The sequence below is a fragment of the Musca domestica genome, unplaced genomic scaffold (assembly GCF_030504385.1).
Source record: "Musca domestica strain aabys unplaced genomic scaffold, Musca_domestica.polishedcontigs.V.1.1 12, whole genome shotgun sequence".
In the NCBI taxonomy this organism is placed as follows: Eukaryota; Metazoa; Arthropoda; class Insecta; order Diptera; family Muscidae; genus Musca; species Musca domestica.
Genome location: NW_026712155.1, coordinates 1,348,725 through 1,365,591, shown reverse-complemented (window position 1 = coordinate 1,365,591; position 16,867 = coordinate 1,348,725). Strand labels below are relative to the sequence as shown.

The 16,867-nt window shown below is 38.0% G+C and overlaps 1 protein-coding gene across 7 annotated transcripts in view; it reads right to left on the bottom strand.

Annotated features, from left to right (window-relative positions):
• Positions 1-2,532: 2,532 nt before the first annotated feature.
• LOC101893935 (organic cation transporter protein) overlaps positions 2,533-16,867 on the bottom strand; it is a 37,398-nt gene continuing 23,063 nt past the window's right edge. For 6 of the 7 annotated variants that reach the window (XM_020037936.2, XM_020037937.2, XM_011295558.3 and 3 more), the window contains 9 exons: positions 9,208-9,662; positions 8,978-9,133; positions 8,604-8,868; positions 6,669-6,936; positions 6,286-6,583; positions 4,737-4,917; positions 4,516-4,661; positions 4,309-4,436; positions 2,533-4,007 (listed from right to left, as the gene is read on the bottom strand). In XM_020037936.2, coding sequence (XP_019893495.2) covers positions 4,001-4,007; positions 4,309-4,436; positions 4,516-4,661; positions 4,737-4,917; positions 6,286-6,583; positions 6,669-6,936; positions 8,604-8,868; positions 8,978-9,133; positions 9,208-9,662 — 1,904 coding nt within the window. In that variant the 3' untranslated portion in view covers positions 2,533-4,000. The remainder of the gene's footprint in view (positions 4,008-4,308; positions 4,437-4,515; positions 4,662-4,736; positions 4,918-6,285; positions 6,584-6,668; positions 6,937-8,603; positions 8,869-8,977; positions 9,134-9,207; positions 9,663-16,867) is intronic. The other variant, XR_009341455.1, reaches the window with a different exon arrangement.

Genomic DNA, 16,867 nt, shown 5'->3' with positions numbered 1-16,867 from the left:
GCGATCCCAATTCTGTTGCAAAATGTTTGAATGCTTAAAGCTCTTTCCATCGCAATGTAAAAATTGGAGCTTAAAAAGCTTATTTAGCTGTTATTTTTTTTTTAAACAAAAGTTGTTGTTTGAACGATTAAACATTGCAAACTGTCTCAGTTCAGTGAGTTTTAAACCAGTAGAATGAATTTCGGCCAACGATATTGCATCCAATTAGAGGACGATTAAATTAAAGCATGCGAATAAAATAAAAGTCACTCGTTTGGAATAAATATCTCAAGGGCGGAGGAGCTAAGGCAATAATTCTCTTGGGAGAGATAATCATTTCTTTATTTGAGTTGCTGCTCAAGAACACTTTGGGCGCCATTTTCAGTACAGCGTTTGCTTGAAAGTTTATATTTGTTTTTTCATTTGAGAAACCGCTTTTCGAGTTGATGAAACACATTGGTCCACTTCCTTTGAAATGTACAGGGTGAGATGAAAAAACTGTAACCAACTTCAGACTGCTGCCATTTCTAAGCCACTCGTCCGACAGCTGTTAAAATTATTCCAGTTAACAATTACAAAAGCATTTTGGTGAGAATTTGCCAGAAAAAAGTTATTCGTGATGGAAAGTTAGTGTGATTTCTTTATATTTGGCTGGAAACTCACAAGTGCCTATCATTAGAGCACTCCGGCATTTAATTGTGAATACAACTTTTGTGTCTCGTACCATCGCTCGTTACCGTGACACTGGTAGCGTAGCCCGTCGTCAAGGAAGTGGGCGGAAGAAAACAGCAACATCGGCAGAAATGGTTCGAAAAGTAAAGAAGCGACTTGATCCAAACCCGGGTCGCAGTGGCCATAAAATGGCTCGTGAGCTGAACATATCGCAATATTCCATTCGGAAAATATTGAAAAATGAGCTCGGGGTAAAACCGTTGAAATTCTAAAAAGTGCAAGGACTTACACCGCAACAGAAAGTAAATAGACTTAAAAGAGCTAAAGAGTTGCTTCGCTTGGCCGAAAGTGGTGAACTGCCGAATTTGATTTTCTCCGAGGAGAAAACATTCGTTGTCCAGCAGTTTGTAAACCAACAAAATGTTTGTGTTTACTTGTCAAAGAGGTCAGCTAAAAATGTGCACCTTCGGTCGGCCACCAGAACTCAAGCGCCGACCATGGTGATGGTGTGGGCCATCATAACAGCCAATGGTCGCCCTCCGCTCGTATTAATCGACCGTGGCATCAGAATAAATGCCAAATATTATAGCGAAAATATTCGGGAGGGTGTATTAAAGCCTTGGGCACGCAACATTTGGCCGCAGACCATGGACATTCCAACAGGTCTCAGCACCATCGCACTCAGCACGCGCAACCCATGAATGATTACAAAATGAGGTTCCTCGCTTCATTTCCAGGGCACAATGGCCACCAACATCTTCGGATACCAATCCGTTGGACTATTGTGTCTGGAGTATTTTGGAAAGCAAGGTTGGCTCTAAAAATTACCAATAGATCGATCACCTCAATCATGCGCTTCGTGGGGAATGGCCCAAAAAGATTCGGTCAGTGTGTGACGGTTTCATTATTCATTCAGCTTCATAATTTGTGCCAAAGGTGACCAATTCGAACAAATCAAAACTTATTCTAAAATTTGATGCTACATCCAAAATTTTTGCTTTCATTCAATAAAATGTAAAAAAAAATGTAAAAATTATGACGTTGGACTTTGTTTTCTTTCGACGTAAATAAACAGGCTTAACGTTTACTAATTCAAATCTTTATATCAAGTGATTTTCAGTACGTTTCAAAACCTAATTTATGGTGAGATATTTAACACTTCTTAGTACCTATTTTATGTGTTAAATATGATTTACTAAAACTCCAATTTCACCTTTTCCCTGGAACTGAAAGTGGTCTTATTGTCAAATGATTAGAAGCCGTCTACATTTAGTAAATCTGAGTACTTTTCGTACACTTTTTGTCATGCGACCCCGGAACAAAATTTCACAAATTTTCAGACTTTTTTCCGATTGGATAGATTGCTGAAGATTCAGTAAATCATTCATCAGTGTATTCCCAATAAAAGAAGATCGAAATGTACTCTCTGTGTTCCTAACATCCTGCGATGCGAAATATTAAAACAACATTTTAATTATTAACATATTATTATTTTTATTTTTATTATTTGATCAATTTGCAAACTACACAAACACTTATACAAGTAGTTTTATTTGTTTTGTTTTCTCTTGTAATGTTGTTACAAAAACAAAAAAATGAAAACACATAAAAATACGATAAATATCATTCACTCAAATTAAATATATGTTTCAAATAGTTTTTTTGTTTTTTTTTTTTTTGTTTATTAATTTTTCAATTATTTGGCTTACATTGTAAGTACATAATTATTTGACAAGAAATTTCTATTAGAGCTTTGGAGGATGTTGTGGGTGTAGGTGGCTGGTGGTTCGTCTGACTTGACGGTGGGTTAGTAGAAGGTGGAGGGGCACAAGAGGAGTAGACAAAACAATAAATATATCCAGGTAATTAAGTGTTTATTTATATATATATCTCTATAGAATGTCAGATATATATATTTTTGTATTTCTTAAGTACATTGTAATTTTTTTTTATAATTAGATAAATTTGTGGGTTGTTGTGTGTGTGTGTTTGTGCCAAGCAACATCCATATGTTGTTACAATACTTTACAATAACAATACGACAAATACAACACAACAACGTTCGAAGATCTGATTAGTTTAGTTTTCTTTTTCTTTTTTTTTTTTGTTAACAACATTCAAATTGTATTTCACGTTTTGATTTTTTGCTTTGCTTTTCATTTTCCAATTGACTAACAACTACACGATGCCACCAAAAAAGTATGTGTGTGTGTGAATAGAGGACATTCCTCTCTTCTCCTATGTCTTCCTGACTATTCTTCATTTTTGCATGGCAGTAGCACCGCATCACTTATGAATAGATGTATGTATTGTGACCTGTCAGGTTGTTTTTTTTTTCAAATATCTATATATATACGATTTAAGATTACATTATTATAAAAAAAAATATATTAGAAACAAAAGGAAATGCACAATAATAAATATTAGGTTTGTTTTGGTTTTTCTCTTTCATTAGAATTGATTCGAGTTGAATTGAGTTGTTAATACACATCTATCTATGCATGTATGTATGTGGGTGTATTATTGTTGTTGTTATTCTTCTTGGATTAATTGACAAATACAACATTATTCCTGCTTCTTCTATAAATTGTAGTTTTTGTTTTGATTGTGTGGGTGGGTGGGTGTGTGGTGTTTTGGAACACTTAGTAAATAATTGACTACAGACTAAATGTATTTGGGTTTTGGGCTTTTCAATTTCATTTCATTTTCCTTTTAAAATATCTACTAATAATCGCTTTGTCTGCATGAATATATATGCGTGTGTGTATATGTGTTTATGTAAATACATATGTATAAATGAGTACTATATATACATGTATGTATATAAATACTTAATTAATTCAAAATATCTTTACAACAATCTAGGTGTGAGCGTGTGTACGTGTTTTGGTTGGGGTTGGGGTTGGGGTTGGGGTTGGGGGAGTGGGAGTGGTTTCCATCTTACATAACAATTGACAAATTTACGATATGATCAAAGTCCTCCGACTTGGGCATAAGTTTGTGTTTGCGAATGTTTAACTTAAAGGTCCTGCCTGTTTGCGGTTTTGCGATTAACAAAATCAAAATCTAAGGAATTCTTCTATTATAGTAACAAATATATGAGCGAGTAACAGACTTACACATGTACATATGTTGATGTGTATGTATGTATGTAAATAGGTTGATATGCAAATGTTGTATGTATGATGACGATAACGATAACGAAAAAAGGTTGCGGGGCGCGTTTCAAATGTGTAAAAGCCATTGAAAAATATTCTGGACCAGCCAAAATCCGAGCAAGTCGTGCTATACTGGAAAATATGAATTGCTTCATTTTGCAGCTGCTGCTACTGGTGCCGCCGCTGTTATTCTAACATCTGTAAAAAAAGAGAAGGGGAATTAAAAAAGAGCTTCTTTTAATAGTATGATGATCTTGGTCCAAAACTCAATTCCTGTTTCGTATTTTATAGACAACGTAGTGTCCTTTTCAATTCAACAAGTGTTGTTTTTAAAGTTCAACGTTCCAAAGGTTTAAACGTGAAAAACATTTGAATAAATACGTATTTTTAATTTCAATTATGAAAATCAGCAAGAGAGAGAAGATAAAAGCTTTTCTCTATTTTAAAAGAAATACATTTTCTGGGGATCTCTTTCCATTTTACTTTTACTTTCTCTTACTTTTCTTCCTTGGTTTTTGTGTTAGCTGCGTGCTGTTTCATTGTTTCCGGCAAGAAGAGAACCACAAATCCGCCAAATAAACACCAAGCGGTTAGAAGTGACATCAGTAAATGATCTTCGATTTTATTCTAAAACAAATAAAACGAAACGAAACGAAACCATTAAAAAGTTTTATTCGCATAAGTTGGACATTCTCGACAGTCTTACCAAGAGCGATAAATACGGCGTCAATATTAGAGCCAGGCCAGCAGCCACATTACAAGCTCCCACACCCACATTACGTATGGCGGTCGGGTACAATTCGGCTGTGTAAACGGGCATAATTGTGTTGCCAGCACTTATTGTGAATTTCCCTGCAAGGCACAAGAAATGCATTTCAATTACTTCATATTATCTTTATTCGCACTCCACTCCCCCACCCTCCTCACCTATCATAATAAAAGTGATTTTCAACCACAAAATGTCCTCCTTGCCCTCGGTGATGGCTGCACAACAGCAGGCAATGCCAGCACAAATTAGAGTACCGCTGAAGAGCCACTTCTTACCCACCTTCGAGATGATGTACATGGCAATTGCAATGGCGGGTATCTCGACCAGGCCAGCTAGAGCCTAAATTAGGAAGTGAAGAGAAATAAAATCACATAATTAGTTAAGTGTAAAACTCCATCGACCATCACTTTTGCATTCGACATTGTGTACGAAAAATTAAATATTGAAATACATGTCTGCAACAAAAAAGAGGAGAAATATCTGCCTGCGGTCACCATCCATCATTTTAATGTGTATAAAGGATTGGGAGGGCGGGGGGATGGGAGTGAATGGGCAATGCTTCTCCTTAACAAACAATACGAAATGTGAGCAGGCATCAACAACAATTTATCCATGTTTACACATTCCCCTGTCAGATGAACTGACATTCAGCACGGGGGCACTGCGACAGCAAATTGGTAAGGAAGCGTCTTTCATAGAAAGTCTTTTTTTATGCAATTAAAAGCTATGCAAAACTATCACAAAGGGTGAAAAATAAACTGATATTAAAATAACATAACTTGTAAGACATCATTCCAGAATTATCAGAAGAATCAATGCGCCGTTTGGTTATGAGCCCCGTCTTATACAACCCTGAAATACCTTTAACACTTAGACTCAGGACTATAAATGGATCGGTTTCTGATATGTTTGAATAAAGTCATTTTCAGGTCGCTCTGAGTCTGTCCGTTCCGAAAATGACGAGTATTTGGTCTAATTCTTTTTTGGCCTTCTTGACGAAAAGTCAAAATTTTAACCCCCATTTTGGTATTAAATTGGGTCAATTTTAAAATAAGACTTCAACGCAAACTATCATATCTTTTCACATTTCTGACCATCGGAACTACTATCCATGAAAGCAGTATTAAAAATGGTTCCTTCATATTGGAATAAGCTACATTATAGATGGCGTTCCTGACAAAGGCTTACGTCGAACCCTTCACAAAAAGAGAAATTGTCCTTTGTCTGTGATTTGCAAACCACTGTCTTGGAGACCCAGCGAAACATAATTTTTAACAATTCATGGGCATTTTGCCAAAATATTGGCCAGCCGTGTATTGTTGCTTTGCTTGTGATATCAAAATACAAGCAATTATGTATGTGGCCTATGTGTATGTGTGCGTGTATGCCAGGGTGCAAAACTGTCTGGGAAACATTCCATGTAAACATTTTCCACATGTTGAATGCTGAAAGTTTTAAATGTTTATCGCCGTGATGTTTATTGCCTGATTGAAAAGGCCATTAGAATATTATGCCACCGCCCACCTCCCCCGCATCGCTTCCTCCTCAGCATTCATGTCTTGGAAATCTGAAATTGTTTTCTCCATTTCGGTGTGAATAATTAAAGAAAAATAAAATCAACAAGTGTTTAATAAACGCTGGGCGAATGATGGATGAATGCGAGTGGGCTGATGGGATGGTACGTTGCGGCTGCCATAGCTCACTTACCGAATTCAAATAAACATTGCCACCAAACGTGTTCATGTTCAGGATGAAGCCATAGTAGGCCAAATTCATGGTGAACCAAATGCAAAGGAAACAAATCGTAATTCGCCTCAGGTAGCGTGATTTGAACAAGTAAAAGAAGTCCTGGGAGTTCTCCTCCTGGGGCGGTGGTTTCAGCAGCGTCTCATAGTCGCTGGGCAAGTCACGTTTATTGAAGTGGGCTGCGGCTTCCACAATTTGTTTTACTTCGTCGATGCGTCCCTTGACAAGCAGCCAGCGTGGCGATTCAGGCACTACGAACCTAGAAAGAGGGCGATACGATGGCATAATAATTTATTACTCCCATTTATCTATGGGAAGCTACAGCAATTAAAATTTCCACTCACCACAAAAAACAAAGGAAAATGCCCGGTATTCCAATGCACAACTGAAGCCGCTGATAATCCTGCGTCAGATAGGCGATACCGGATATAGCCATGTATGATATTGGCAGTGGAAACAGGTTATACATGCCGGCTATGGTACGCCATTTGCCATCAACATATTCAATGGCTAATATCAGGCCCGAATAGGTTACGGACACTGATACCAGACCCAGTAGGGCTCTGAGCGTTATATAGAATTCGAATGAATGGGGGAAGTACAATGCCAATCCTGAAATGAGAAAAAAATCACACACACATAAATACATAAATAAAAGAAACAATTTTTGATTCGAACCAGATGTGCCACACAACTATGAGGAGAGGGCGGGGTATGTCTCAGCTGTGAAGTTCGTAACACCTCGAAATTTTGGTCATAAGCCAGCCTTTTAGTGATCGTAGTATACCCATGGACAGAGTCGATATAGCTATGTGTCGGCTGTCAGTCTATTTGTCGGCTACGAATTGTTGCCAAACTTCAAACTGGAATTATGACCTGATCGGACTACATGGACAGCTCCACTGGAGTATAATTTCTGCAGGAATCATCTCATTTCGCAGATACAACATTTTTTCCCCTCTCAAATGCTATTTGTAGCCGTTTATTTATTTTACTCTGACTAAGTGGATATGTATGTTTTTTAGAAGTATTGAATCCATAAATTTCTGAGCTATACATTAGCTCATCAAAATTTGGCTAATTGTGTAAACCACTAACAGTGTGTGTAGCTTTCCTCTTATGCAACACGTGCGGAAACACCTACCATGCCACAGAATGGGACAAAGTGCCAAGCCGGTGGGAGTTCCTTTTTTATTTTGACTCAATTGTTATTGAAAAAATGGTCACAAATACAAAACAATATTTCCCTGGAAATGTTTACGTAACATCTTCACATCTTCCTTGTTGGCAGTTCAGGAGATTCCTAAAATCAATTTCAAAAGTTTCCCAGAATTGTTTTCGCTGCTGATTTGAATAATGTCAGCAGCATCAATTGCGTTCTATCGGGGATGCAGAGTAACGCCTCTCAATTCCTTGAAATTGAAATTAAACATAACTGTATTTATGACGATAAATATAAAAAATACACAGGATATTCAGGATGTCAATGAGAGATAAACAAATCAATGTTTTTTTTTTGTATTTTTTATTTATGTTCGATGGTATACCTGTATTCGTGTGTGTGTGTGTGTTTCATATATCCTACATCGATTCTATTTTAAATCTGAATTGTTCAAATCGAAATACAAATTTAAATAATGGCTATTTTTAAATTTCCATTAAAGTGCTGCTGGGAAAGAGCACCACCACTTCAGTAGTCATAGCAATGACATCACAAAAGGACAATTGTAATTGCTTTGCATAGTCTGTAGTTGTGATTGTGTGAGTGTGTGCATGTGTGTGTGTGGGTGCATGTTGAACATTCATTCACATTGTGGTTCGAACAATCAACTGGGTGTTTGGGACACCTACTCGTTTGTGTAGGTGTTGTTGGAACACAACATCGGTATTGCAATCCAGTCATGTTCGGCCATGCATGCTGCAGCACTCATTGTAGCATCCTCATCAAAAGGACCTTCTCAATTAAACCTTGTTCTTCAAACGAATCGAGTACGGCTGATAAGTGACATTAAAACAATTAAGAAGACTCAGCCAGCCACGTGTCTGTCGGTCGGTGTGTCTGTCCGTTTGTCTTTTTGTTTGTGGCCACCTCAAGTGAAGGTGCTTCCTAGTGCCAGTTTTGTCATTGGCCAGGTGTAGAGGTGAATACCGCAAAGCAGGCTGTCAAGTTCAAAGTCACAGTGAATCTCATTCACTGGTTGCTTCCTCAATGTGTGTCCTTGTATGTCCTTGCACGTTCGTGTCGGTTTGCAATCTACAATTGACAGAGGCATACTCACCGAATATGGTCTGCAGCACAGCCGATATGAAGAGCATGGTCTTGCGGCCGAATTTGTCAGAAAGATAACCGGAGATGATGCCACCCGTTGCCACACCCAACAGGAAAAACATTTCGGCCACATTTTTCAAATACTCCTTGTCGCACACCAGGTCCCACTGGGAGGTCCAACTGTTCCCCACGTTATCGTCGACGGCATATTCCCAGGCTGAGCAGGCTCGCCGTGTCTCATTGTTGCCAATGAAACTCTTGAATACGGATCCTTGCTGTAACAATACCAGACAAGACGGCAATGCCAACAAAAACAAAAACAATGTGAGCTTCCATTTCCGAAAATCCCGTGTGGTCACTCCCACACAGGCCGGCCATACGTACCTGTTGCAATTGCTGCATGGTTTCGTTGCTAATGCCTCCCCAGTCCACCAGATTCTGAAAGCAATTGTCATTGGAATTGCTCAGGTTGCGCCACACGTCCACGGGCAAGTGCTGCAGGTGAGTGGGTCGTTTGCACCAGAAATCCTTGCTGGCCGCCTTTAAAACAGACATGACAAACAGACTTTAGAGAAAGGGGAGAGAATTATGTAAATGTCAGTCAACGGACGCACTTGGTATATGGACGACGATATGTGAAAGGTGTTGGGTACTTGGAACAGCGACAGCAGTATGGTCATCAGGAACTGCCACTTGCCGAAATGACCAACCAGATCGCCAATAACATCAGTCTCTTCGCCAGCATCTTCGACACTGTCGCTTCCGCCTCCGCCGCCACCTCCTCCGCCATCGGGACCCCGTATGTAGAGGTCTACGGCCTTGCCGCCGTTCGAGTCTCTCGACCCACTGTTCCTGTGTTGCGTTATGGCAGTGCTTCCCGCGGACCCTCTGTGTTCTTCGGCATTGTGTGACTGTGAACCCCGTTTGCTTAGGTTCGATTCATTGGGTCCCGTTGTTGTGGAATTCTTTTGGTCATTGTCCGCCTGATTGGAAGTCTTGTTGGGATTTGTGCTGTCATCATCGTGCTCCAACGAGGACGGCTGGCTAGTTGGCATTTTCCAGTTGTGCGCTATGTGAACAAAGAGAGGAGGAGGGATAGAGAGAAAGAAAACTTTTAACTTAATAACAACTTTTAATCCGGAAATCCTCATTTTAGTAGGTCTTAGCAATAGTTTCGAGGCCTATTGTTGGCAAAAACAAAATCTCTCATTAATTAGATTCGGAACGAATGTCAGAAACATTTGGTTTTCTTTTTTCTTCGTTGCCACCACAAACGATTGATGATTAACTGCAACAACAACAAAGTAATGCCACTGCTGACCTGAGATTACCCACACGCGGGCAATCTGAACAAAAGGAAAAAACTCCACACAAACTTTGTAATGTTCGTGTGTGTGTATGTGTGTGCTTTCTTCCATTGTTCTGTTCTTCCGACTGTTGTGTGTACCAATGGTTATTTGAAATTCATCGTCCTCTGGAATTCCGCTGTTAAATACAATTCTAATTTCCCCCTTTTTGTGTTATTTAGTTTATTTTCCGCCTGATTTTCCTTATATCCCATTTTGATTTGTTCCGTCGTAAGAAAGTCAATCACATTAAATGAGATTAAATACGCTCGCTTGCCAAAGGCATGCGAAGGTGTGCTGGAGAGTTTTCACGACTTCAAGACTATATATGGTTGTTTTTTTTTCTAATTTTCTATGAGGACAATGTTGGTGCAGAACATTTGGAGATGTGAATTGATTTGTGTACGTCTTGATATTGGAAAGATTTTTAGAAGAATTATAGACTATTCTTGGTTGATTAAAAATAATTTAAAGTGAGGCGTATGAGTAATGGGTACTTGCAACCAACGCTCATACGCCATCCTATTGTCGATATTGGTGTTCTGTAGGTGTGTAAGTGTGACTGCTAAGAAGGTGGATGCAATTAATCCAGAAAAAATATTGTGATTAAGGATCTAAAAATATGTTTTTGAAATATGGCGAAATTGATTTTCTTCTTCTCGATGTTCTTTTTCTGTTCTCGTACAATCTGGAAGGTACTGGTGCCACCGATGATAATTCCCTTTATTGTTAAGATGTAAAAAAGAGGGAAAACTCTAAAAACACAAGCCGCGTTTATTGTTCCACTTATTGTCGTTGTTCTAGACTATTTGAAAGACTGTTTCCCATGAATGAAAATTTGTCAGAAAAAAACAGTTAAGTTTCGAATGTAATTCAAAGGGTATCTCAGCATATGTATAAGAAATGTATTTATGAAATAACAATTTTATTTTATATAGATCTCTTTGGACCAAATCCGTTTCAGGACATTTATGGAGTCGATCTAGCGATATCCGTCTGTCTGTTTGCTGGCTGATGTGCACGATAACTCTCGAAGGGAATATCCGATTTGGTCCAAACTTGGTACATTGTTATATTATTATTAAACTTAGATCGAGTTCGGAGATGGGCAATATCGGTCCATCGCTTCTGGTACCTCCCCCACAAAAGGTCGAAATTTTCAAAAGCAAGTAAAATAGTATTAGTCGGATTTTCCGACAGAGGTATACCTCCAGCTCCAGAGTTATGATTATTCAAACTCTTGACCCTTTATGGGTACTTCTCCCCAAAAGGTCTTCCCGCCAAAAGTATCCACATTTTGAGTAATTATAGCTCTTATAATTGATTGTCTTCAAATTACACATATCACAATGTTCTTTTTATCCCAAGGTCTGGTGTGAAGATAGAATATATAGGCCCACTCCTTCAGGTACACTCGCCCCCACAAAATTGTCAACATTTTGAATATCTATGAAGTTCATAAAACACGAAATTAACATCCAATTCCATTTAGACTTGGCACATTTCAATATTTCTATCAGCACAAGATCTGTTATAAAGATGGTAGAGATCGGGCAATTTCTACTGGTATCTCCCTCTCAACGGCTCAAAGTTTTGAATAACTAAAACGATTATAAAATCCGAGTATTGCTACTAACACAAGATCTACTGCAGGATCTACAACAGGATCAACATTTTGAATATCTATGAAGCTCATAAAACGCGAAATTTACATGCGATTCCATTCAGACTTGGTACAGCTCAATATTTCCATCAACACAAGATCTGGTGTAAAGATGGAAGGGTTCAAGATTTTGAAAAACAAAAAGGCTCCAAGAAAGAGAAATAAGCATCCAACTCTTTTCAAATTGTACACATACAAACATTTTTGCTAACTCAAGATCTGTTGTGAAGATGATCATTCATACCTGCGAACCCCTTCTGGTACCTCACCCACAAAGGGTCACAATTTTCAATAGATTTATCTGTCATAACACGTCAACGATTCTTTATAATTTTCTATATCTAAATATTTCTCTCAACCAGAAACCTGAGATGAATATGGAATTTATGATTTCGCTTAAAATTGGATATACATGCTAGATTTCGTTTTTTATTTATTTTTATCGGTATTAGATGAAGTATGAGCATGGAATACCTCGATCGACTATATCTGCTAACTCACGCACATTTCAACATTTTCTAAAAATTTTCAGATTACTTTCTTCGTTCCCACAGAAAACTCCACACGGCTTCTACGTAAATAACATAACCCACGATGGTCGTATAGCTTACAAGTGCACACCAACATGTGCGGAAGATAATTTTTCCGAGCGAGGTAGGGGCTTGTGTTGTTGGTCGGTTGTTAATCAATTTGTTACACATTTGTAGTCCTTGTGTGTATGTGTGTGTGAGTGTGGTCGCTAAACAAAGCCAAAAGGACGAACACGTGAGCAATGTAAGTAATGGACTTTTTGTTCTGGATCACTGATGAAGATGATGGCTGGTCGTTGTATTTGTCGTCTCCCTCCATGGATTTCAAATAAATGGAATTTTCCAGTTCCTTAGTTTCACTTTGGTTTCAATTCGTGTTGCTCGTTTGTGATATTGTTTTTACTTTACTTTGTTTAGTTTTGTGTGTGTGTGTGTGTTGTTATTTTTTTGTTGAACTCTAATCTTTTTTCTAGTCCTCAAAAGACTTTTGGAATTTTTCCAGCTATGTAGGATTAACAAAGCCGTCTATGTGACAGTGGAGTGTTCAACTCAAGTCTAAGTTTTGTTGGAATAAGAAAGGGGTTGTGATTAGAATTCGCACATGTTTTAGCAAATTAGTTCCACCAATGCTCAGGTTTCATTTTAGAAACAGCGAAAAGGGCTGGATAAATATTCTGCAATCCTTTTTATGCTACAAACGAATTAATCCAAATATAATAATAGAAGATTGAATCTAAAGGGCAATTACTCCAACATTATTTAATATTAGAAACGTTGATGTTGCATCTTCTATTAGAAAGGGTCGATTCTCTTGGAACATTAAACTTTTTTGACCGAAAGGGATTTAACCTATTGGGGACCCGAAATGACAAATTACAACAGGTTCAGTTGGATATTGTGGTACCTATAAATGTGAGCTGCAATTTAACCGGACCGATGTAGCCTATATTAAATATGTCTATAATGCGAATTCTAGTGTCAAAACCTAAAGCTCTAGGATTCTGTCTTTATTTCAAAAATGTATATATAGGCTATACGATCTGTTAAAACTCCTTCCATGAAAAAATCTTTAAATGGTGACACCGGTTGTTTCGACTGGATGTTGTTCGATATCCAGTTCGCTGTTCCAATAAATACAGAAAATAACATTCAATTTAATTAGGTCACATTAAACCACTTATGTTTACACATAACTACTATCAGGATAATTAATTATCCTTTTAGACGATAATAAACAACGACAGCTGTTTTCCATCCATCCCGCTACCTAACAAATGCATTCCTGTCGGGTATATTTAATGCAATATTAACCGCAACAAACGACACCGACAGGAAGTGAAATAATAGATGGCTCCAAAGGCCAGTTTTTGAGTTTACTTTAACACAACCATCGCACATACACACACATACACACTCACACTTACACTCGCTCGCGTCGCTCTTTTATCCATGTAATGTCACAGTTAATGGCTGTTAAACTATAAAGTACAAACTGCATGAACCGCCATGGCCATGTGGCGACCATCAGTGAAGGTCATCCATCCATTGCTTGGTACATGTAAGAGTGTGTGTGTGTGTGTGTTTCTGTGTCTGTGTGCACGCCACTCAATGCTACAATCTACGCAGGCAGACGATTCAAGGGATATTCCAACAAATAAAACACAAATGCAGTTGTCCATGAGCGGGCGACCGCATGAACACCACACTCACACACACACACACAGCCACGAGAATGGTGGATATTTATGGAATGTTGCGTATAGAAGGAAGCTTCCGCGAAAAATTAGTTGACTTTATGTAGTTTTTGATTCGGAAGAATTGTTAGTCCCTTCAATTGTAGATATATTCATAATTTTTTAACAGACAGAGTGGCGAATAGGATATTTTCCCCAATAATAAGCAACACATTTTTCGTTTATATATGAAAATATTAAAGGAGCAACCATCGGATCGGACCAGATTATTTTGTAATACAAAATATAAACATTTGATAGCCACCTTTTGAAAGTGAATATTTCACTTGGAGTGAAATTGTCAGTGACACTATTCGGATATAATTGAGAAATGAAATGTACATCTATTTAATCGCCGAAACCTTGTCATAAAAACTAATGGCTGACAATTATTCGCAAATTAGTTATAGCTAGACTTCAATTTAAACTTGGCTGCAATTAATTAAATATTTAAATAGACACCTTTTGCCGCTTCAGCCGCTTTGTTGTTTTAGCCGACATTGTATTCAGCAGTTATTGTGTCAAATTTGATTACACCAACTGTCAACAGTCAGTATTGCTATTTATTGCTATTGGCCACATGCTGGATGCTGAGCGTGTTCTCGGCAAGCGTGTCATGTTCTTCCATTGTTGTTGCAGCGACAACGGCGACACTTGTTGCTCACTGTTGTCTGCGGGAGACAGACAGCCAAAAAAAAAACAAACAAACAGTCACGAATAGACAATGAAAATTCCAACACGGTCTGCTCTCGCCTGGCCTGGTGTTAACTCAATTTATTTAATTCCTTCATTCATTCATTCGTTCGTTATTCTTTGTTTTCTTTTTTGAATTCAATTCGCCTATTCAGTCTATCATTCATTTGAAAATGATAACTAAATAAATCGGCGACACACGACAAACATAAATAAAGGCCCAATTAGGTACTTGAAGTTAAATGAACGGCCAAGAGACAGTGAGACAGTGGGGAACCGATATAGGATTCTATAGAACTGTGCAAATATTTCTAACATTGTTTAGTTTCCGGAGTTTGGTGGACGAGGTATTATTTTCTTTTGTATCTCCCACAATGTGGAGAAGGGTGATAAGTTAGAGCTATTTAACGGTACAACAAATCTCTATTCAACATGGAGTTGTCCAAAAAGAGAGCATTCTGAAAAACATGTCACCCTCACTTTGGTGTAGCCCAACACATCTCGAAGATGTGACTAAACATGCTAAAAAATATGTAATTTTCGGACAACGGTTTTCTGGAGGCTAAAACTTTGGTAGCCTTTTTGTATTAACAAATAGATGGTTGGCCTTCTAAAAATTTCCCAATGTGGGTGTCAAACTCATGGACGATTCGAGCAGATATTACGGAGTTTTCACTCTGTCAAATGATGGTCTAAGGCGTAGAACTACGATCTGGTGTAACCATCATTGAATGATTCCTTTCGATTTGACATTATATATAAGTTATAAAGGTTACAATACCTTAATTTCGATCCCATTCAGGAATTTCAATATGTTATTGTTTTTTTTTGTCTGTTTTTATTTCATTTCAATCGATCTCATCTGGTATGCACAATAAGAATCGTTGCACAACTTTTGATGGAACCTTGAATGCGGGGAAAATGCAATGCAAATGACCGCAACTATTTACTTTAATTGGTATTGCTCTAGAATTCGAAAAACGATTTGTAAACAATTTCTAAAAGTGTCAACACTCGGCGCAGATTAAATTATATTCCATTATCGTAATGGATTATTGGCCAAAGGCGCCCACATTCCCCCGCTCTTGCTCCCATATCCATTGACAATGATTTGCCGCCACCAATAGTGACATACGAACGAACGAACGAACGAACGCAGAACCGAACCCGCCAATATGCATATTACAATGTTGTGCTAAAAAGAAGCGTATTTGTGCTCTCCATAACTCATATCCCCCTGAACACCAGCTGACTCTGCTTTTGCATTTTAAATATTATTTTATTGTTTCGATTATCTTCTGTCGTAAATTAAAACAAGAAAACCGTGCTCGGAATTCCATTTGGCCTCAAATAATTATAAAGCCATTCGGCGGCTGGCCATACAGGAGAGAAAAAGGCCACATTTGGAATGCTTGTCGTGCCAGTCCATTGACAGGAGGGTGGACGCCGCCATCTACGCCAGTTTTGGTTACAAATCAAGCGGCGCCCCCAGAATTGTCTGAATTATTTATTTGTTTTCATTTCATTCAGACTAAACAACCGCGCCGACAATGTGTGTTCGAAATTGCTAATTTGTGTTTTTGGTTTGCTTTGTTTTTGGTTTCTGAGCGAAAGCAAACAAATCGAGCAATGCGCCTCGCTAATCGGCCAAACTGCAGGCCGATTTCAGTGCGGGAATGCGCTCTATGTGCCTAATGGCTTGTTTTGTTTAATTTATTAATGTTATTGCCTCTTCTAAGCGGTGCTAAGAACGCCGGTGTAATAACGGAATAAATTGACTAATTTAATAGTTCGTCTGCCATGAATGTAGGTTTTTATTTTTTGTGAGGCGATGAAATGTGCAATGCATTGGCCAATCATAAATTGAAAGTAGAAGAAAAATGTTAACAAAATATGAAATTGGATAGTTTGGCATATTTCATAAACGCTTTTGCAGTCAAGAGGTTGTGTTACATAAAAATATTTGAATAAAATATCGGTACACAAAAAAGTGCATTATGTGCCTTCAAAAGAATCTCAAAAATAGTATGTCCAATCACTGAGTATAAGTTTTAATTTTACTCAAAGAATTGGCCTAATGGTCTCATTATCCACTGCACCACTTGAATTTGTTCACTGACAACCCAATTCGAAATTTATTTTTCTCTCTTCAAAAAAGTTGGAACTCATGAGTAGCAGAAAGAAACACTAAACGACACAGATCTGATAAAAGTTATTCTCTTGAGAGACAGGATTCTTGTTATACCCTAATATACACATATTGGTAAGGGTATTATGTCTTTGTGCATTTGTTTGTAATTTGGAGAAGG